The following is a 23,701-nucleotide window of genomic DNA, read 5'->3' on the forward strand; positions in this document are numbered from 1 at the left end:
TGTGAATGCCAGACTTGATCCTGGCACACACATGAAAGGATGTTAATAAAAGGTGGCCAAATCTCATCAAGTGTACAGTTATATTTAAAAACAAAATCTGCCAGGCAGTGGTGGTGCAAGCCTTTAATCTCAAAGGCAGATGGATCTCTGTGAGTTCAAGGCCAGCCTGGTCTACAGAGTGAGTTCCAGAACAGCCAGAGCTGTTACACAGAGAAACCCTGTCCGGAAAAGCAAAAACAAATAATAATAACAAAATAAAATAAAGCCCTTCTCAGAGGACTAGTTAGAGAGACGACTCAGTGGCTAAGGCTGCACAAGTCTGGACCTGAGTTTGATTCCTGGGACCCATGTAGAGGTAGGTGCTGTCGTCCGCTGACCTACACATGTGTGCTGTAACACACATACAACTCACACATCTGTACACACGCAAAATTTTAAACCAATACATAACTATAAATAAAATGCTTCTCGGTTCTTTCTCCCTCATCCTCTCTACTCACCCCCTTCGCTCCTCTACTGTCCCCCTAGTTCACTACTGTCAACACACAGCTGTACCTGCACTGTGTATCCAAGTCTTTCAAGCTTATTCCCAGATATTTATGACATACCCTCTGCTCAAGTCAGTAGGAACTCCAAATGTCATAAAGCTGCACCTCACTTTTCACTTTTTCCCCTTTTCTGTGTGTGTGTGTGGGGGGCACCAGGCACACACAAAAAATATTTTTAAAAAAGATGAAATACTGGGGCTGGAGTGATGGCTCAGTCTGTAACGTACTTAAGGACCTGAATTCGAAGCCCCAGCACCCCAGTGAAAAGCCAGCCAGGTACAACTATGCACGGCTATAACCCCTGTGATCGGAAGGCAGAGAAAGGGATCTCTCGGCCAGGCAGTTTAGCCAAACTGGTTATCTCCAGGTTTAAAAAATAAGGTAGAGAGTGATTGAGGAAGCCACTTAACATCAACCTCTGTCTATCACATGCTTACACAGGAACAACCATGCAAACCCAAGATGACTACAGAATGCCAATAAAAATACGAAAAAAACGCTGACTCTCATTAGCCACCAGAGAAATGCAAATTAAGATTACACTGAGATTCCAGCTTACCCTAGTCAGAACAGCAGTCATTAAGAAAATGAGTAACAATAGATGCTGGCAAGGGCGAGAACAAGAGGGAGACTTTATGCGCTCCAGGCAGGAAAGCCAAGTCCAGCCACTTCGGAGACCAGTGTGGAGGGTCCTTACAAACCTTTACACTCAGTCTTTGCCATGCCCCAGCTTCACCACTCAGGTATGAGGGCTTCAAGTCAGCCCCTCCGAGAGACGCTGCACACCAGTGTCTACACAGCCCCATTCACAACATGAAGTTATGGAACCGACCGAGATGTCTGGTAACGAAGGAAGGGCAAAGGAAGTGTGGCATGTATAACAACCATAAAGAAGAACAAAGTTCCGTTATTTTCAGGAATATGCAGGCAACTGGAAATAATCAAATTAAGTGAGCTATGCCAGCCCCAGAAAGACAAATGTGTATACCCTTTTTCCTCATTTGTAGTTCCTAGATTTTAGACAGATACACAAACCTCCCCCCTCGTGTGTGTGTGTGTGTGTGTGTGTGTGTGTGTGTGTGTGTGTGTATGTGTGTGTGTGTGTGTGTGTGTGAGAGAGAGAGAGAGAGAGAGAGAGAGAGAGAGAGAGAGAGAGAGAGAAGTAGAAGTAAAACTGTCCAGAGAACGAAGGGGCCCAGCAGTTGGGGGGGGGGTGAGGAAAGGGGACATGGAGAAGAGAAGGGCAATGTACTCAACAGACAATATATACATGCAGGAAAGCTTGAAAAATTAGCATCTTAAAGTGGGATTTAATAATTTAATTACAGAATTTACACACACAAAATAAAAGTTGCTGTTCAAAACAGACACCATGGGCGGGAAAAACAACTCAATCCATAAAGTGTCTACACAGCAAGCACAAGGACCCCGGTTTGATCCCTAAAACCCATGAAAAAAGGCTGGTGTAAGGTATGTGCTTGTAATCTCAGCACCGGGGAGGCGGAGAGAGGAGGCTCCCTAGGACTTGGTGGCTAGACAACCTAACTAATGAGCCCCGGGTCCCGCGGAGACCCTATGGGGGGGGGGGGAAACAACACTAACAAGGAGGACGGCTGTCCTGACGCACAGTGCCTGAGGCTGCCTCTAGCCTCCACACACATATCGGTGCATGGACCCCAGAACACACATGCACACATACACACAAGCAGCCGCCATAAGTGATTAAAGGTGTCCCCTTCAGAGACAGTCTAGACCTGCAAGGCCATCTAGAAATCAAGCTTACTGTTAACGTCTTTAAATTAGCACTGTCCAGTCTAATGCCCAGGTTACGTTCAGAGACTTATGGTCATTTCTGAAAATCAAATCCACTCTCTACAGACAATAAGAAATATCCCATAAGCCACCTGTGTCAGTGTATGCCTGTAATCCCAGCACTTGGAGGTTGAGGGGGGCAGACTGCCCCAAGATTGAGACCAGCATGGGCTACACAGCCTTGTCTCAAAAATTGAAGAGAGAAAAAAAAAATCATTAGCAACAGGAGAGACACACTGCTGCTTTGCTAGAACAGTCCACATGAACACACAGGAGAATGGCCACAAATGGCTGAACGTGCTTTGCGTCTTCCAACAGATTCCGGTGTCGGGAACTTGTTTCCTAGGGCGGCAATACCGGGAAGTGAGGGTGGACCTTCAAGAGGTGGGGCTTACCGGAAGGCTTTCTTGAGAGAGGGCAGTTATGAAAGGAGCCCTGACCCCTCTGGTCTGCTCATGGTGTAACCGATCGTATGTCCTTGTACGTCCACCTGTTCCAGGTGGCAGCAAAGCCAAGGAGTGGCCCTCGTCACGGAGCCTGCACTATATACCACTTGGACTTTGGATCTCTAAGTTGTGAGGTAAATAAACACCTCTTCTTCCTAGGCTGTCTGTTGCTGCGGTGACAAAAAGCTGACTGGCCCGGTGGCCACAGTAAACAGAAGGCAGCCGCTTGGTTCAATGTAACAGTGAGGCAGTTTCAGAGCCTGAAGGCTTACACATGCCAACAGGGGTCACTGCTGAAAGAAATGAGGGGCCCTCTGGCGGCTACACTCAACAGTATTATGACATGTATGACTATCCCTATATGTTAATGTGTGCATTGTCTTGAATTGTTGCAAACCATATAAGAGCTACTAAGTTATTTTATTCTTCCATTAATTTCTAGAAGACACCATTATACTTGACATTCACTCTACACGTGAACAAGTAAAATCACTGGTGACATGGGTATCTGAAGGTGGACTCAAACCCTCCATCAAAGTCCCCAGGCTTCCAGCTTATTCCTTGTTTATATAAATATAGATCTGAATACAAATAGCTACATCATGTTCAGTTGCTTTAGAAAACGATAAGGAAAGCAGTCTACCTCCCAAATCTAAGGAACAAGACTTACTGCGAGCTGCAGAGCCAGTTCAAACTGCTTGTCCTGAAGAAGCTGTTGGATTTGGGTTGCCATGGGGACAGGAATAAGTCTCCAAACAAAATGATTGCTGGCCACATAGATAATGTTTGATCTGGAGGCCGAAGAATATGGGTAAGAGGGCATGAGATTTACAACGGTACAGGGACTTGGGAGCAACACAGCCACAGTGAAGAGAGAAATTCCTTACCCTCCTAAGGTAATGAAACGGGGTCTTTGCAACTCAATGCTCTGAACCAGAAGCCTTGGTTCGAGTGTTCGGATCTCCACGTATCGGGGTAACACCGCAATGATGTATGGAGGCTGGTGCTCTGTAAGAGAGGACATGTTGAGCTTGCGTTCTGGTCGAAGGCTTTGGGTTAAGGATGGGTTTGGATTCAGTTGCTCACGCAAAGGTGATGTAAACAGATCTCAAAAAAAAAAAAAAAAACCCCAAACCTTCAAGTCAAGCACTAAGACAGGATGATCCCTCACGCAATCCACAGGAAAGGGGACCATTGCTTGCCTAAGTGATGTCAAGAGACAGCTCTTGCCCAGCAGAGCTACACTGAGCTTTGCTAACACGACTGGACCAGCTCCCTGTACAGCAGCTTCCTGTGTGCCTTTCCACCTGTCACGAGGCCAGGTCAGATAAATACAGGTGCAGCTGTCCTGGCACTGCAGCTGCAGAGAGCTGGGCCACAGAGAGAACAGGAGGAAGTTTCTTTCTCCCTTCCTTACACTTGGTAAGGTTCCTGCTTGAGATTTTCAGAGAAAGAATACAAAACTCCACTTAATGCCTGCTATAGCTGGAATATTGTCATCTTTTCTAATACTCATACACTGGACATTTAATCCCCAATGCACTGGTGTCGGGAGGCAAGGGCTGATGGGAAGTGGGAGAGACTACAGGTACGCACTACCACACAGGGATTCTTCCTCGACTTTGTCAGAGTGTTTACCATAGGCACTCTTTCCTTTCTGTACTTTGTTACAGGAATGGGACAATCCAGCTTAGTGCGCTGGGTGAAGCAAAAGAATCTATAAATGTGCCAAAGTTAGTATGCAAAAAAGCCTAGAAGCCTTGCCATGAAAGCCTTCCTCTGGGAGGCTGTGTGATGAGGGAGATTTAACATGAATGCAGGTGACAGAAAATGTATCTTTGAAGATAAAAAAACTTCCATGGCCAGGCCCCAGGTGGAGCTCCAGGAGTCCAATTGGCAAGAAAGAGGAGGGTTTGATGAGCGAGAACTGTTGAGACCAAGATCGGAAAAAGCACAGGGACAAATAGCCAAACGAATGGAAACACATGAACTATAAACCAATAGCTGAGGGGACCCCATCTGGATCAGGCCCTCTGAATGGGTGAGACAGTTGATTGGCTTGATCTGTTTGGGAGGCATCCAGGCAGTGGGACCGGGACCTGTCCTCAGTGCATGAACTGGCTGTTTGGAACCTGGGGCCTATGCAGGGACACTTGGCTCAGCCTGGGAGGAGGGGACTGGACCTGCCTGGACTGAATCTACCAGGCTGAGCTGAATCCCCAGGGGAGTCTTTGCCCTGGAGAAGATGGGAATGGGGGACGGGCTGGGGGGAAGGCAGAGGTGTGGGGGGAGGGGGGACCTGCAGGAGGGGGGAGGACAGGGTAATCTGTGGCTGATATGTAAAATTAAATTAATTATAAAATTTAAAAAAAACTATAAAAAAACCCTCAGAACCTCTAAGACTGAATAAAGACAAGCTTTACTTTATACTGAATTCTGAAATGAATTTACTGTTTGCACACGACATTAAGGCTAACTGCAAAAATGTAAACACAGGTACTGCAGGTGTGCCTCAGTCAGTGGTACTGTCAATGCAAGAACAGTTCTCACCTCAAAAGAGTAAGAGAGAGTTTACTCTGGACCTAAATATGACTGTGGCGGAGGAACGCAGATTCCGGTGTCCCTCAACACCGCATTTCACTGTGAATGTGGCTCCATGAGATGTTATTATAGAACGAAAGAAACTGTAAATAAAGCATCTTGGATTCGGGGCCAGAGGAAGGCGGGTTACAGTAAAGTTGGGAAACTGTACTATAGGCTTTAGATGTTATCTGATGGCATTCTTCGCTCTGAGACTGGGGAAAGCTAGTGGTCTGCTAAGAATACACTGTGAAACTGCTGGTCTGAAAGGTTTATTTTATTATTTACTGATGTGTATATATGTGTGGGTGTACTCAGAGAAACCCAAGGAGGGTGCTGGATCCCTTGGAGCTGGAGCTCCAGACAGTTGTTAAGTTACTGGTCATGGGTGTTGGGAACCAAACTCTGGTCCACTGAGAGAGCAGCAAGTGCTCTTCACCCCGGCCCCAGGACACAATGCTTTGTCAAGAGGTGCCACCTAGGACTCGAGCAGCCTCTCAGTCCCTCGCATGGGCCTGACAGCGGACCTTACCTAATTCCTCCATAATTCCGACTGCCGGCTGGGCCGGTCAAGCTCTCTATGCACAAGCTCTCACTCACAGTAAGCTTGCCTTCTGCATCTTCAGTTTTACCCTGCTCCGTCTGCCCAGAATGTAAGGACACCGTTCTTCAAATCCTATCCCAGACTCCCTGCCTGGCCTAGTCCAATCTTACCTGTGCAGGGCATCATCTTCATGTCTAATTAAACACTCAAACTCCCCTCTCTGTGAACTTCTAAATTCTGAAGTGCAACCCTTTTCTCATGAGCTAGAGTCTCTCGGTACAGAAAGCACTAACCATGTTTGTGTGTCTGACTGCAGAGAAAGCGCAGCAAGCATGTCACCTGCTTCCAGAAAATACCACTGCGGAGGAAAGGAAGCCGAAGGCAGGCTTAGGAAACTCCGCCACAAGGGCAGTCTGACCCTCTAAATTATACACATCAGAGGGATGAGGAAGGAATTTCCAGATGCGGCAAAGGAGCCAGTAACAACCATGACAGGAAAGAAGTGAGAACGATGGCCGACAACCACTTCCTGAAATACACACTTCTCTGTGCATTCTTCCCCCTCTGAAGCAAAACTCCACTTCCAGAAAAACCTTATCCCCTCCTTAATGTTCCTCAAAGTGTGTACTCAAAAGAAGGGGAGCTGGGAGTGAGCAGCAGAAGGTGGGCAGTCTGCTGTAGTCGGCATGACGGAACTCTTCCACAGGGGTGATACAGCCTCCATCCAAGGGACAAGGCAGCAGCAGCTGCCGGCCTCACCCATGGCCACCGGGATGTCCATCCAGTTCAGGGCGCACTTCTGTGTGCAGACGCCTTCCTCGTTGAGCACCACGGTGAGGTCATCCTGACCCACAGCTACTTTTCCATCTGCCAGAGGGGCAACCAAGGGCTCCAGCTGCTTTCCTGTTGGGAAGAGCTCTTTGATGGACCCCTTTCCATCCACCTGCAGGGAGACAGGAGGGGAGTCATCCAGCACTTCCCTGACAGAGGCATGAATGCAGCCTGGAAAAGTCCACATAAAACCCAAACCAGAGAAGCCAATAATGTTCCTTGTTTGACTTGAGCGAATATGGTTTTCATTATGACAATCTTTACCACAGTGTAGGACCAGTTTTCAAAAGCAGAGAAAATCATCTGCCTGGCACCAACCATGCTATGATGCAGAGCAGCTGGGGCTTTTACTGATACTAGGTGCTACAACACAGAGCATCACTGCTGGTGGGAATGGAAAATGGTACAGAGAGTTCATATGCCAGCTTTCTACAGAGCTAAGCACAGGCCTACCATAGGAGCCTGCCCTACCACTTCTCGGGATTATCCACGAGAAATAAAAATTTACATTTGTAGAAATCCTCACATACAGATGTTTATAGCAGCTTTATTCAGAGTTGCTAAAACTGGGGAACAAGTGTATCCTTCATCTGACAGGCTATTGGATAAGCAAACTGCAGTCCACCCCTGGCACAGACCGGCACTCGGCGGTGAAAACCAGCAATCGCTGATACGTGCACACAGATGAATCTCAAGTGTGCTGTGCCGAGCAGACACTCTCCATGGGATACAAGTCTGGTTATATGACGTTCTACAAAAACAGAACTTAAGAGATAACACATCCTTAGCGGTGGAGGTCTGGGAGTTAGATGAGGGGCAGTTGGAGGAATGTGAGAGTTGGCAGACTTGCTTTGAATTGTTTCTGTGGCATCAGTTACATAACCCTAGATATTTGTTAAAGCCAAGATTATGTAACAAAAAGAGTGGAATTTAATGTAAAGACATGAGCAATATTTTAATAGCCAGGGTCCTAAAGCAAGATCTGCCACCCTCAGAAAATGAAATCTTCAGGAGGTGAGGGGGCCGAGGATGTAGCTCAGTGGTGGTGGTGGTGTGTGACAGAAGCATCCACAGGAGTCAGAAGGCGAGACGCCTGCTCCAGCTTTAGGCCCCGCCCCACTGCAGACTCCTCTCAGCATGTACATGCCTGGTCAGAATCCTGTCAGCTGAGAGCAGCGACTCCTTCAGGACTCTGCACCCCAAGTGCTGGCAACAGTAAAATATCCCCAAACTAAACATGCAGAGCAAAAATAGCGAAGAGATAAACAAGAGCGAGCTAACACTGTGGGGAGCAAGGTGGAAGGCTTCTAGAACTGCCAGGCCTGGATTATTAGACCAGCGTGAAGCCAAGAGATTTAGATCCCTCTGTGAGGTGAGGCGCACTCCATCTTTTCTATCTCCAGTATGCACACAAGAGGGGAAAAGACAGTGGCTCCTCACCACTCTGTGGTAGAAAAACAAGTTATAAAGACAGTTTATATAGCAGGGTTTTTTATGTGTGTGGGCATTTTGCCTGCATATATGTCTGTGCACCACATGTGTGCCTGGTGTCCAGGGAGGCCGGAAGAGGGCATCAGATCCCCTGAAACTGGAGGTACAGCTGGCTATCAGTCGCCATGTGAGTGCTGGGAACTGATCTGGGTCCCCTCAAAATAAGCCAGTGCTCTTAATCACTGAGCCATCTCCAGCCTCCAGCAAGGTATATATTTAAAAGAGGGGAGAAACCCATATAACAGAAGTATTTTTTTTTTCTTTTCTTTTCTCTAGGTGCTAGGGAATTAAACAGAAGCCCCCATCCTTCACCTGCATTGTTTCTGATTTGGGGAGAGAGGGAGTCTGGCTGATCAGCAGCCCCATTTCCTCATCGGCATTTTCTATAATACACTTGTGCAACTTCTGAAATTAGTGGAAAAACTGAAAACAAATACACTAAGAGATTTTGAACTCTAAAGTCAGAAATACTTAACACTAAAGTTCATATGTAATTCTGAGCAGTGACACCTGGGAAAGAGTGTGATGATCGGACGGACAGACAGACAGAGCCTTGATCCTGTCCCAGTCATCAGATACTGTGGATAATGACGCAGAGAACTGAGAGCTGACTCTGCTTGGCTGAAGCTACAGACACCTGACTTACTATGCACACAGACAGGAACGCTGTTACACCCTACTTAAGGAGGTCTGTCTCCCAACCTGGAGTTCAGAAGCGATGGTCATCTGTCAAGGTAAAGTCATGATCACTTCCCAAGGCAAACTGATGAGAGCAGCAAAAACAGAAGGTTTTACCCTGATCAGGTAGTAGTCTCTCTTGAAGCCAACACAGATAGAATTTTCACACCATGCCATGGACTTGGGCACATCAGGTACACTAAAGTCCCCCTGAAAAAAGAGAATATGAGTTCAAATGAAAAGATTCCAAAAGGGGGAGGGGGGTGGGGGTGAGATTCAGGCCTTTCTGTTATACTACTTCCATTCTGCAAAATACCCTACACCCCCAAAACTATGTACATAAAGTATAAACCAGGTATGGGTTTAATCCCAGCACTCAAGAGGCAGAGGCAAGTGGAATTCTGAGTTCAAGGCCAGCCTGGTCTACAAAGCAAGTTTCAGGACAGTCAGGGCTACATCAAGAGACCCTGTCTCAAAACAAACAATAACAACAACAACAAAAAAACAAACAACAAATAAACAATATGAATCACCCTAATAAAAACAGAAATCACCCAGGAACTGGAAAAAATGCATCTGGAAAAGGTTAGAGCCACTCTAAGATAAAGGAATCTTTGGTGATGCTGTGGAATCCCGCAGCGGTGGGCATGGGCGAGCCCCAGGGCACTGTGTCAGTGTATCTGCCTGGGAGAACCTCACTGGGTCTGAACGGGAGGCTGTGGCTACCGACAGCACCAGCGTCCACCCCGCTCCCACGGCGGGCACAGTGGCCTTTACCTGCAGTTCATGGAATTCCCTGTCCTTCCAGAAGTACAGCTGCAGCTTCTTTTTCACAGCCACACACATGCGCAGGACCTCCTCACCGGTCTCAGTGTGCTGGGGAGAAACGCCCAAGGCAAGGAGGATGCGATGAGTTCAAGGACAGAGACAAGCAGACTGGCCACCTCGACTCGAATATAGATCTGCAGAACCTAAAGCCCGCTGCCTACGCTGGGTAGAGGAACACCACTCTGCCAAGTACTCAGACACAGCTGGATGAGGAGCACTCCTTCCAAATGGACACTCTCAACTCAGAAAAACACCCCAGAGTACGTCTTCCATGCTATAACTGTGCCATCCCTCACCCCCTGCCCCGTTTCCTTAAATGTTCTTGCCCATGGCTGTCATGAACTGGGTCAGGGGTTAGTATAGTTAGTGACAGCAGACCCACTTGTAATACTTAGAAAGAACTGGGAAAAATCTCTAAGCACAGAGCAATTAAGAGTGGAAGTGAAGGGGCTGGAGAGATGGCTCAGAGGTTAAGAGCACTTGGCTGTTCTTCTAGAGGTCCTGAGTTCTATTCCCAGCAACCACATGGTGGCTTACTGCCATCTAAAATGAGATCTGGTGCCCTCCTCTGGTGTGCAGGCATACATGCAGGCAGAATATTGTACACTAATAGATAAACAAATTTAAAAAAAGAGTGGAGCGAGCCACCAAAAGTTAACAGTGATCCCCACTGAGAGGAGGCCTAGGAAGTCTGAAGAACTGAAGGATGAAGAATTGGCAAAAACAAAGATGTCATTTTTGAACAATGCAAACTCCCTAATAACAAAGACCACAGTAATTTGTTTAGGACAAGTCAACTTACTACGACGAACAGGTTCATGATAGTGTTAAGGTCTTACTTTCCCCTAATGGTTTGCCTGACAACTAACTGCCTTACCCCTGGCTAGTTGCCTCCTGACACACAGACACTTGGCATTTTAATTAGCATACAGGGAATGAAAATCTTGCATCCCATACCACATATAATATGATCCAAAGCAAAATATTCTTCTCTGAAGGGTGCTGGGTTTGGATGTCAGAGTCCTTCTTCCCATGAAGTGGTAGGAACTTAGGCAATGCTGGATTTACAAAGCCAAAGTTCCCATCAAACACACTCACCTTGAGGTCACAGGTGAACAAAGATGCTCCCTTGGCCTTTGAAACTGTAGTGATTTGCTGAAATGTCAGCAAGTCATGGACATAAATGTTGTTTTCTGTTTGGGACGAAGTACAATGTCACTAAGTCAATCGCTAATACAATCACTAAGATAAAAACAATAACAACAAAAAGTAACTGTGTCACATCTATAAAAAGTGAGCTACAGACCCTGGCTGAGGGGACGTACCTCCAGGTTCACTAACAATGATCCATTCCAGACTCTATCAGTGCAAACATCTTCTGACCCGGATATTTTATTTCTTAAGACTCTGAGCTGACTTCAGTAAGGCGGCTTTCACTTCCTACTGCCCTTGTCCTCTCAAGTGTGGAAAGAGGTCAGCATATTTATCCAGGAAATAGCTTTCTGAGCTACATATGCTAGGAAATTCCAATAAGAAAAAACGAAATTCTCTCTGGATTTTGTGGAAACCATGGCAAGGATTTCTGCTTAAGCAAAATTAGCCAAGTAATGCAGCAGTCTCCCATGAACTACTCAGTTCCAAGACACCAATCAGTGTCCAATATCCTTTCTTATTCGTATACCGTTTGATAAAGATTAACTTGGCATAGTAAGAGCTTAGAAACAACTATCAACAGAACAACTATAATACAGCACATGAGTGCTGTCTCTCTCAGAATATCCTACTGCCATCTTCCCTTGAATCCCACAGCTGACCACAGGTAACCAAAATTGCAGAAAGCAAACCTGTGGGCAGAAGGATTACCAAAACACCTGAAATGACCTTTAGCTAGTTCCTATGGTGAAGATTTACTGCTTAAACGTCTTAACTGTGGACCCAGGTTATAATGGCTCTACTATCGAGGCCTCAGGCTAAATAGTACAGGGTGTGAGGTAAGTTTCTAGTCTTGGCCTCTCTGGATGCCTCCTACAACACTATGACTTTGCAAGTGAGGGCTCTAACAGTCTGGCCCTATCTGCTGCCTCTGGCTTGAAAGCTTGCCACTCTTCACCACATGTCCTCAGTCAGGCCACAAGTACCATCTACTGCCACGTGACAGCCTTGCTTAAGTTCTTTCTTGCCACCCAGGCTCTGCCTACTTCTCTCTTCCTATGGAAACTATCAGTCCTTCCCATTCCTCAGATCCCACAGCACTGTTACCGTTTGTATCACCATTCCTTCCTAAATTTTGGCCATGATAATCAGAGTATAAATATCAAAGGTAGAAACAATGTCTCATTGATCTCAGTATTCCTCATGTCTACTTCAGGCTTGCACAGGGTATGGCATATAAATATACGATCACTGGATGGATCATTACTTGTTGATCACTGAACAGAGAATCTTGAAGACTAGAGTTCAAAGTCATGGGAGATGCCGCTTTTATTACCCGTATGCCCTGCTGTATATGGTTAGAAGATACCAGCTCATTGTTAACTGTCAAATTAACACATGAAATACAAATGTAGCCCCTTTTCTTACCTAACAAGCTGACTAGAATCTTAAACTGGGAAACCACATGGATCTGGAAAATAGCAAATCATTATACTCAATTAACATTTCTGGTAAGGTTTAACAAAAGTTCACTTAACAAGAAGACTAAATCAGACTAAAGGGCCTGTACTGGTTAGAGACTCCTGACTCATTTTTCTGTGTGACCACGGTTTCTGCTTGTGAAAGAGGGTTCAGGCACCTGACCACAGGCAGAGGGTGGAGAGAAGAGGATTCAAATTAAATAGCATCATCAAGTTCTGGCTTTGGCTAGGGCTTGAATGTATCCCTTAATAGCTAATGCATGTGTTGTGAGCCTGGTTCCCACTGCGGTGACATTAAGGAGTAAGGCCTGGTGGGAAGTCAATGGCATATATAATTAGAAGAGAGTGGATTAGTGCTCATGGGATTCAATTAGTTCTCAAGAGAGGTAAACAGGTCAGGTCTCTTCCTGAATCATCTCTGGCTTCCTGTGTGACAGTATGACCTTTCCTTGTGTGTGTCCTGTCACGAGGCTTTCATCACGGCTGAGATGCCAGCAGCATTGTGTTCTTGAACTTCTAGAACTGTGAGCTCAGTCCATCTATTTTCTTCCTAAAGTAGCCTTGTTCAGTTATTGAATTACAGTACTGAAAACCAGACTAACACAGCAGAGCCTCACAGAAGCCGAATAATACTTACAGCAAGGATCAAGGCCACTTACCTGCTGGATCTTTTTGGAAAAGTTCTTATTGGACTTCTCTAGTGTTACCTCAAACCTGTTACAACCTATGGGAAACAAAAAAACCTCTGTAGTTCCAAATATAGGGACACATATAAAATAAAAATGTGGCACCATTTGCACTCCTAATAAATCTCTAAAAACACCTAAAAGACTACAAGTCCGAGGTCTAAAACAGGCAGCTCTCTTTACTGAGCACAGTAGGTGGTTTTCAACTCCAGGGTTCCAGCAGAGGGTTGCATGCACCTTTAGCACAGCAGAAAAGATCACACGATGCTTACCAACGCAGCAGGGTACCTGGAGTCTGAAGACCTTACTCTACAAAACACACTGGCCAAGTGATTCTCAAGAAGAGGGTAAAGATTAGTCGTCACGGGAAAGCGCAAGCCCTGAGACCCAGCGCAAAGTCTACTTCCACTACAACTACCTCCGAGCGAAGCCCTACACCCTGCACCAGAGGACAGAGCAAAGAGCACCATCTCCAAGCCAGAGTGCGGGGATGCGTCTACACTTACTGCTGCTTTCAGGTGAGGCTACGTCTGCTGGCACTGTTGCAAAAAAGGGGGAGAAAGACAACACCACAGAGACACATGAGCCCATCTGGCTGGGGAAACAAACACTTTCAGCTACAGAAGTTACCCAATCAAAATGGGAGAAATTACAATACCGACGGCACTATGAAGCAGTAACTAGTCACAAAGTGCTGGATTGATTTTAATCTACATTTTTTAATCGCCTCACAACTAACCCCAAGGAGTTGCTGGTTTTATTATCCCAATGTTTTCTAAGAAAAGGTCTTACTTTGTAGCCTATGGTGGCCTAGGTTTTACTACATAGCCCAGGCCGGCCTTGAACTTACTATAATCCCCTCCTGCCTCAGCCTCCCGAATGCTGAGATTATAGGCACGAATTCTACACGGGTTTTCACTTTTTCCTAATTTTGTTGCTGGGGCAGGAGCACACAGGCACAAATTCTACACGGGTTTTCACTTTTCCCTAATTTTATTTTGTTGCTGGGGCAGGAGCACACATTGTCACAGCAAAGGACAACTCTGTGGGGCCGGTTCTCTCCACCCTTACACAGGTTCTGGGGACTGATCTGGGTCGTCAGCCAAGCACTTCACCCTCCGGACCATGTCAATGGCCCCTCACTGGTTGGTTGGTTTGACTGTCTTGAGACAGGGTCTCACTGCATTTTTGAAACAGGGCCTTTTTATATAGTCTAGGGTGGTCTGGAGCTCTTGACCTTCTTCTGTTTCAGCCTCCAAAGGTGTTGGGGTTACAGCTATGCTGCACTATGGCAGGTTCCAAAATCACATTTGAGCTGTCTGATGGATTAAGTAGCTAGGGGAACAGCCAGTGCTCGACAAACATCTGCTCTCACACAGATAGAGCTGGAAAAGAGCAATATTCCATCCAAGTAACTAGATTTTCACTGTCGATAATATACTTGACCAAGGGAGTTTCTCAGAATGAGGACTCACCCTCAGACATATCAGTGAATTTTTTATTCTGAGCATTAAGAGCACATTAAGAGCACACTGGTCTGTCTGATGCACTGGATGGCCCTTTTCATGCATGATTTGAAACTTCAACTGGAAACTAACATCTGGAAAAATAGTTTCACCGAGTCACAAATTTTCCAAAGGATAGCATATTGCAATTTTAGAATATTTAACATCATATTCATTATGTAATGCCATCCCCAACCTCAACCGAAAAATTTTTAAGGACAAGACCTCAGGCTCTCCAGAGCTGGCCACACCTGGTTCTTGTACTTCACAGGGGCTGCAATCCAGAGCCAGGCTGCTCACTGCCTATTCCAGTTGTGTTCTATGGAGCTTGAGGCTAGAAGCCAAAGTAGCTCTGGGTCAAGAAAAAGCTAGAAGATGAGTTCCCTGGATGTCCGATTATTTGTGGAAAGGTTATTATAACCCTCCAGGTTATTTCCAAGGACAGTAGATGGGAAGTTACTTCACTCTGAGGAAGAGGGGTGTGGCTATCTGGGTGCCCAGAGCAGGTTTTGGAAGCTGGTGACCACCATCAAAGCAGCCCTGGTTCAGTACTGGAGAGCCTGGAGGCAGAGCCTGAGACCTGCTGGCTACCCTTCTTGACAGACACCTAGTGACAGGAAGGATGAAATGTCTCACAGACCTGTCTTTCCTGGATGGTCCTGTAGCAGCCTGGAATCCACCTTTGCATACACCCCATCTGCCCTCCTCCTGCCCTTCCCTGAGCTTCCTGAAGTCCCCACATCTCCTCCCATCTGCTCTCCTCCTGCTCTAGTTCCCCTTCTCTGGTGGAAACTGCAAGTGAGTAGGGAAGGGGGAAGCCTTCTGTAGCAGTACTAGCAATGGTTTCTAGTCAAATCAATGTTGGATGAGTTAAAAAATTCTTTCAGGTCTGAGAAGGCAGCAAGCATATGGGGTATGCACTGACTGGCCACAACTCTCGCCTTCTGCTGGAAGTGCTAACTTTTATAACTTTTGACAAATACTGCCAGTTGTCTTCCTCTGAAGTGACTTCTTTAAAAACAAAACAAACACACACACACAAACAAAACAGCCGAGCACAGTGGCACACACCTTTAATCCCAGCACTCGGGAGGCAGAGGCAGGTGGGTCTCTATGAGTTAACACAGTAAGACCCTGTCTTGAAAAACAAACAAACAAAAAAACTTTACTCAATACCCCAAGGGGTCTGAAAAACTAGTCTTTCAGGCAAAACTAATGTGTCATTAAAAAAAAAAAATCAGCCAGTTCATCTCATAACAGAACAACATACAAAACACCTTTCCGAGATAACCGCGGGCCTGCATGCCTAAAACTAACTATGGGTTAGTCTTGAATTTGAAGCAATACTCCTGCATCAGCTTTCTACGTCATGGAATTACAGGCATGAAGTCACCACACCTGGCCTGAAAGACTGTTTTTGTATATTTTGCTCCCCCCTCCCCCGACTTTTTCCCAGGGTACTTTTGAGCAGGAGCAGCAGGAAATATTAGAAATATAGCTAACTTAGGAATGAAATAGACTCTCTATTTTAGTCTCTGGTTTCTCCTCTTACCTTTCATAGAACCTGATCTTCCTTTTTATTTTGTTTAGTTTTTGAGACCAGCTCACTATGTAGTGAAGCAAAGCTGGCCATGAACTCATGGATGACTCCCCTGTCTCAGCCTCCTCCTCCATGCTGCAATTACAGGTGCAAGCCACCATGCCTGATGCCTTTTTATTGTTTATTATGAGAAAGGGTCTTGTTATACAGCTCAGGCTAACCTTAAACTTGTGACCCTTCTGCCTCAGTCTCCTGAGCATTATGGGTAAGCCACCATGCCCAGGAGAGGGCCCTTCCTTTTTCTGTATTGCTTCAGAAAGATATTCTTTTCCCCAATGTTATGAGACCCCTTTCCAGATTCCAAAAGAGAGGGTCCTATGTCTACTCTTACCCTAAGATACTAAGGAAATACATATCAGGTTGAAAACTGTAATTTCTGGGGCTGGAGAGACGGCTTATGGTTAAGAGCACATCCACATCTGTCAGCTGACGACCACCTACAACTCCAGCTCCAGGGGATCTGATGCCTTCTTCTGCCCTCCCTAGTTACATATGTATGTGTACATAGACACTGACACACAGACAGACAGACAGACACAGAAACATATACACATAAATAAATATAATAAAATGAAAAAAATTAAAACTATGTGATTGTTGAACTTTCGGGTCCATTACGATCGAATAATGACAACTTGGTCTTCTTGTGATTTTAGGGTATAATATGCAAACATCAGCTTTCTTTTTCTTTCTGTGTGTCCACACCTGTGTCCAGGAACATATGTACAGGTGTGCACATGCAGGTGGAGGCCAGAGGACATCAGATGATGTTCCACCTTTGGTTTTTGAGATGAGGTCTGTCACTGGGACCTGGAACTCAATAATTCTGTTAGTCTGCCCGTCTCTACTTCCTCAGACCTGTGTTTCCAAGCATGCATGGTAAGCCTGGCTGTTTTATGACAGTTCTGGGGATCCTCATACTGACAAGGCACAAACTACCAGTGGGGCTCTCTTTCCAACCTCCCAAACATCCATTTTCCATAAAGAAAAGTATAGGCATAAACCAGAAAAAAAAGGGGATAGTCCCTAGCAGGACACCTTCCAAACACTTTAGTTATTATTGTACACCATTACTGACAAAGAGCTTTAGTTTTTAAAGTTCTCCCAGGCCGATTACTGCTTTACCTGCTCCCAACAACCTTGTCAAAGTTTACAAAGAGAATGCTGGTATTGGAAAGGACTCACCCATCATGTGGCCAAGAAGTAAAACTGTACACAAACCTAGACTGCCCTCTTCGTAGCCTAGCCTCATAGGTTAGCGCCACCCACATCAATGGATACTGTTCTTTACAGGATTTTCTCTTCTTGCCTATCACTATATAGCATTTATACGGGATTCTTATCCCATCAGAAACATTTCTTATTAAGCAGTCAATCTCCTATATAAGAAGGTGTGTGCTATTCAGCTCCACCCACTAGAGGAGGAAACAGTCTGTTAAAGAAAACAGATCCCAGGAGATTCTCATGCTTCTCCTCTCTCCTCTCTCAGTCCCCACTCCTCTCCTAGCCACTCCTTTACTGGTCTAGGAATCTGTTTGCACAGCTGTGCACTAGTTAACTAGTTAACTAGTAAAGCTTTCTTTCGTATCACCACAAGCCAGCTGTTTCTTGGTTTGAGACACTTACCAACATCCTTCCGAATCCTGTAGAGAAGAAGATGTCCTTGTTTGGTTCCAACAAGAAGCCATTCCTCTGGAAAAGAGCCCAGAGAAAGTTAATGAGCTTTCGTGAAAACCCTAGTTCTTTAACTTGGGTCTGAGGAGCTGGAGCTGTGGCTCAGCAGCAGAGCACCTGCCTGGTGTGAGACATATAAATCCTGCATTCACGGTTTTGGGGAGATTGGGGGGCAGAGAAGGGCTGAAAAGGAGGAGGAAGAGAAAGGGGTGTCAGAAAACGAAACAACCAAGAAGTACTTATTCTGCCAGATGTGTAGTCCACACCTATAATCTCAGCACTTGGACCACTACGGCAGGAGGACTTCCATGAGTGTAAAGCTAGCCTGGGCTACCAAAATAAGATTATTTTTAGGCTAGAAAGTTAGCAGATTAAAAAAAAGAAAAGAAAAGAAATGTCCTTGGCTTCATTGTTTAAAATTAAGTTTGGGGGACAGGGAGTGGGGATGGGCTAACCAAGACTAAGGATGTATGAAAAAGCCTCATGGATCCACTACTTTGTAAGTAAATTGAAAACATAATGTTTTATTTCTCCGAGTTGGAGGCCAGCCTGATCCACAGAGTGAGTTCTAGACCAGTAAGCACTACCTAGTGAGACCTTGTCTCAAATAAACTAATAAATAAATAAAAGTAACATACGTGTGTGTGTGTGTGTGTGTGTGTGTGTGTGTGTGTGTGTGTGTATCATTTTAGCAAGAGAAAGAATTTGAACACAGGCATCCTATATGGGTAGACAATGCTTTTCCAGGAAGAAGGTGGTTACCAAATGAAAATCTCAGCACTAGCTGTGGGACACCTCATGTTCCTGGCCAGGAAGGTCACAGAGGCCCCCCAAACAATACAGTGTACTGCCATCACTCTTGGTCTCCCACCATATCTAGAGGGCAAGCCACTACTGCTGAAGACACAACTCACTCTGGTTGCAGGGCATGGAGAAACTGAGCTGGAACTGACCTAGGCATTTCCTCCCCGCTGACTAGCCGTCCCAGAACTACGAGGTGCCACGCAGGCTATGAGGAGAGAAAAATCAACAGTGGTGTTACTCAGCTGGGAACCCTGAATGCTCTGACACCAACCTACCAGGCGGGACATGCCCACTGGTACAACAGTGACTGCACAGTGGTTAGGTGGGTAACCAACCAGTTTACGAGTAGATTTGAGGCCTGCTCCCCAAGAGGTAAACCTAATCAAAAGTCCCTGGCTTCGGGAGTCATAAGCCCTGGGGGGGGGGTGTAAACTGCTACCATTATCTGCTACTGTTGTTCCAGGGACACGGCATCAAACTGCCTTCTAAAGATCTATGGTTATGCTCATTACCACACGCTACTCTCAGACGGGGCCAGGGAAGCGTCTTCTGCAGTTGACAGTAGTTAATGAAGAGTCTCATGACTGGTTAACGTGCTGGGAAAAAGTGACTATTGAGTGCTCATCCCTACACAGACGTCTACAGAAGCACCCCACCCCCACCCCACCAAGGCGCAGGAAACATTTTGGAAAAGGAGGTAAAAAAGAAAGTAAGAGCTGGAGGACAGTGAAAAAATGCTGTAATACGACTGTCTAGAAAGGGCACGCCACTGCACTCACGGACTCACACAACAGAGCTGGTGGAACACAAGAGAGAGAAAACAAAAAGCCTGGCAGACCGGGAGCAGCACGACATGGATGTTCACCTGGGAATCAGTACTGCATATCAGAAAACAGAACATCTTACCCAACCACGTAATACACATGTAAACCAACTAGAGTCAGTCCCAGAAAACTACCAAGGAGGTGGGTGTGGTGGCCCATACCTGTAATCCCAGGACTCAAGTGATAGGAGGATCATAAATTGAAGGTCAGCCCTGGCTCCATATTGAGTCCTGGTCATAACAAGGGGAAGTAAGACCCAGTCCTGAGGCTAGAGGTTAGATCCGAACTCCCTGGGAAATGAGTAAGGCTGGGACCTCTTGCTCTTATCGACTTGATGAAACTCTGTCTGTCCAGCAGTGTAACGCAGCCTAACTTCATGCAGTAAACAGTTTCAGTCCTGGCCCAGTGCAGGGGCTCTTACAAGGTAAACTCCTGCTTAGCTGCATCAGAATAAAGTAGATTTACTCGAAAATGCCTAGCTTCACACCTAATGATTCTGATCAGTGACTCCCAGGGTGGTACTCTGAGATTGGCATTTATAAAATTAAATTTGATTTCTAATTATATAATATAAATATAAAATATACATACATATATATATATATATATATATATATATATATATATATATATATAGTGTGTGTGTGTGTGTGTGTGGTTTAAAACCAAAAATTGGGCTGGATGTGGTGATGAATGCCTTAAATCTCAGCATGAAGGAGCCAGAGGCAGAGGCAGAGGCAGAGGCAGGCACATCTCTGAGTTCAAGGCCAGCCTGGTCTACATAGAGAGTTATAGGCCAGTCAGAAACATATAGTGATATCTTATCTCAACAAATAAACAAACATACAGCACAAACAGAAACAAACAAGCCCAAAACCTATGAAAAGTCTACATTACCGTCCACTCTATCCACTGCTGTCCTTTCTAAAGCTACAGCTATCATTTAGTAATTCTGGTTTATTCTTCCAGTGTTTCTTTGGGCCATACAAGTAAAAATGAGCAGTTTTCACAAATACAAATATACACAGGCATACATACACAATTCACGTGTTCTGTCTGCTTGCTCTTATTTTGAGACAAGGTCTACAGTGTCTCCCAACATAGAATAGGTTGGTCCTGAAATCCTGGGCTCCCCATGCTCTTGTCTTAGCCTCCTAGATGATCATGCCCAATGCTGCCAGCCATGGTGAAAACTTTGGAACTTAGTCTAGTTATGTTAATGCCACTGCAGGGGTTTGAGCAAAAGAGAGAGATGCAATGGGACTCAAGTCTTCAAAGGCTTACTCTATCAGGCTAAGGTAAACGAGAACACTAGCAGGGTAACTCAGATAAAAGACAGAGCCTTCCTTCATCAACAGCAATGGCAACAGGCATGGAAGAAATGCCTAGACTGGAGATTTATTCAGGTCGGTCAAAATCCTTTGGGAGACTGAGAATGTGAGAAGTCAACCGTGATTCCAAGGCCTTTCGCCTCAACTAAAGAGAAAAAGAAATACGATTTATTACAACATGGGACACACGATAGGAGTATTTGGTGGCATTAGAATCTAGAACAGGAGCTGGATCGATGGCTCAGAGGTTAAGAGCCTTTGCTGCTCTTTGGGAGGACCTGAGTTTGGTTCAAGAACCCACATGGTAGCTTACAACCATATGTAGCTTCAGATCCCAAGTTCCAGGGGATCTGGCACCTTCTTACGTCCTCAGGCACACGCAGGATGCACAAACAAACACGCAGGCAAATACTCATACAGATAAAACATATGCATCTAAAAAGCACTTAAAAATCTAGAATGGTTAGGGTCATGCTATTAGACATCCCAATGCTAAAAAAAAGTTGGCATCTATAACTGGAATTCAGGGAGGGACAATAATGTCCTCATTTCCATGCCCAGAAGAGAGATGAACTGTGCCACAGTCTTCCAGCTTAAATTCTGTCTGGCTCTACATGATCTGATTGCTGGATGAACTTCCCAGGTGAAAGAACAACATACATAAAAGGAGCAATGACTAGGAGCAATCATCATCAGTGCTAAAGTAGCAATAATCATTATCTAAAGCCTGAAAATGAAATCATTTGATACAAGGAAAAGTAAACAACCTTCCTGTACTGACACTGACCTTGGTAACCTAGGAGACAGCGCTTTTCTTCTCGTTGGTGAGAGGTCAAACCAGAACAAAAGCTACTTCTCATTTCAAAACTGTTTTTAAGAACCTCAGCTGAGTGGAATCTTTACTCTGACAACGCGGAGTTAATGAGTCTCTCTTAGAGGGGAAAGGGGGCCATGATTCCAACAAGGTAAGTCAAGCCTGTGGCAAGCAGCTGCATGCATCCTTCTCGGATGCATATGTTTTAGACTGAATTGAGTACCTGGCCTGCATGTTGAAATCGTTTACCTGGCACCCTAATACGTCCTCATGCATTTGGTCCTCACTGTGTTCCAGGTACACTGGCACCATTTCTCATTCATCCTTGCATTCCTGTCCCTGGTGGAGAGACTTAGTCCAGGTAGGTATCTAATACATGTTTGATGAAACAATAGAGAAATGAATCCCTTCATTTATTATTTTCTACTGAGAGCACTTTCCTCCAGGAAATGAGGTTTTCTTGAGATGTTTGTAAGAAATAGGATTCTCTCCCTAATTCGAAGGACTAGGCCAGTTTACAGTGGGGTACTATTTTACAGAGGCTAGAGGCTGCTCAAAGAGAAAAGCCACAGAGTAACACAAAAGTCTGAATCCCTCTGAGGAGTCCACAAAGTCCTTTCAGGGAAGGATGGCTGGGTAGAACTATCAATAGATGCATAGGACACTGGTCACCATCAAGATTTCCACATGGTCCATCATGGTACCTTCCTCAGTGTAAAAACTAAGTAAGTTCTCTAAACTTTACCTTTGCATATAGGCCCTTGATTTCTAGGACAAGGACATTAATAGAAAAAACTTTAAATTATTTTCTACTTAGCCTTTGGGGGTTGTAACAGGTAATAACGATTCATGGAAAAGCACTCAATGTAGCTGAGAGCCAAGATTTACATTCTTGAACTCCAGAACACACAAAAGATGCTGACCTTGCTTTCTGCACTAGCCAATCCCAAGAAAAAAGTATACAAGGTCGTGTGGGTTAGGTTTCACGGCAGTCTGTTATGATGCTCTCCCACTTCAGAGTCAGGTAACTTGGGTACTTCACGACATAAGGCACTCAACCACTTATGTGAGCTATGTACCATAAAGAAAAGTAAACTGAGTGAACTAGGGTTCTGAAACATACGGTGCTAAAGTGTTCAATGTCCGGTAAACCACCTGTGTCTTTCACCTAGAAAACACCACAATCATTTATTTGAACAAGTTCAAGCCCCTGGCAGCTTAACGACTTCCTGATGCTTTGCCCTTTCCGCTCAGGACTTCTTGGGCACAGAAATGGGCCCCAATCGAGCACAATTAATACAGCAAGCCCAACCTCCAAATGCACAGTGCACGAGAGAGCTGAACGCCCGCAAATGGACTGTCCTTAGAGATCGCGCAAGCCGCCCCGGGTGCCCAGTCCGGTTATCTCTGCCCTCTCCGACAGCCTGCGTCCTCAGCCCACCTACACGGTCAGACGCCTTGTCTCCTTCCAGTCAGGCGCGAGGGGCAGCCACCTCCCTGGCCCGAGGCCCCGCGGCTCACCCCAGGCAGCTAGGCAGTCGATTTGCAGGGGAAGCTTTTCCAGGATCGGAACCGGCTCGAAAGCGTCGTGCATGGCTGCGGAACTTCTCTGCCGCCGTCCCGCCCCGGCTGCAGGGCGGAGCCTGCGACCCGAAGACAGGGACGACCCGGATCCCACCTGGGACCCTGTTACAGGACCTTTGGCAACACGGCCATCCTGGCAGCCGGACTTCCTGCTGACTTAAGCCCGCCCCTTCCGCTGCAACGAGCTCCGCCCCTCCCTTTGAGTTCCCATCTTGACAGCTGGTGTAGAAAGGCGGAAACTGGTCCCAATCTTGGAGTCGTCCAAGGCAGTAAACGTAGTGAAGACCTCGTGCTGTCCGGAAATGTGGCTCAGGGGCCCGAGTGCCAGGAGAGATGGCACACTCCAGAAATCCCAGCACTCAGGAGGATCACAAGTTCAGAGATACTTTCATTTGCATAGCGAATTTGAAGCCAGCCTAGGATATGTGAGGCCCTGCCTCAAACAAAAACCAGCTCTCCCACCCCAGGAAAAAAAAAAAAAAAACCAA

General features: G+C 45.8%; 1 protein-coding gene across 3 annotated transcripts in view; it reads right to left on the bottom strand.

The window, feature by feature from the left end:
• The window catches only part of Vps39 (VPS39 subunit of HOPS complex), a 41,947-nt gene extending 18,560 nt beyond the window's left edge, over positions 1-23,387 (bottom strand). The window contains exons 1-11 of one of the 3 annotated variants that reach the window (XM_006996967.4): positions 23,151-23,378; positions 17,809-17,874; positions 13,584-13,616; positions 13,051-13,115; positions 12,339-12,381; positions 10,857-10,951; positions 9,708-9,806; positions 9,048-9,140; positions 6,690-6,873; positions 3,694-3,814; positions 3,477-3,597 (exon numbers count right to left, since the gene is read on the bottom strand). In XM_006996967.4, coding sequence (XP_006997029.1) covers positions 3,477-3,597; positions 3,694-3,814; positions 6,690-6,873; positions 9,048-9,140; positions 9,708-9,806; positions 10,857-10,951; positions 12,339-12,381; positions 13,051-13,115; positions 13,584-13,616; positions 17,809-17,874; positions 23,151-23,223 — 993 coding nt within the window. In that variant the 5' untranslated portion in view covers positions 23,224-23,378. Of the gene's footprint in view, positions 1-3,476; positions 3,598-3,693; positions 3,815-6,689; positions 6,874-9,047; positions 9,141-9,707; positions 9,807-10,856; positions 10,952-12,338; positions 12,382-13,050; positions 13,116-13,583; positions 13,617-17,808; positions 17,875-23,074 lie in introns of all 3 variants that reach the window. The other 2 variants (XM_006996968.4, XM_076570424.1) reach the window with 2 other exon arrangements.
• Between the last annotated feature and the right edge of the window lie 314 nt (positions 23,388-23,701).

The sequence above is a fragment of the Peromyscus maniculatus genome, chromosome 4 (genome assembly GCF_049852395.1).
Source record: "Peromyscus maniculatus bairdii isolate BWxNUB_F1_BW_parent chromosome 4, HU_Pman_BW_mat_3.1, whole genome shotgun sequence".
NCBI lineage: Eukaryota > Metazoa > Chordata > Mammalia > Rodentia > Cricetidae > Peromyscus > Peromyscus maniculatus.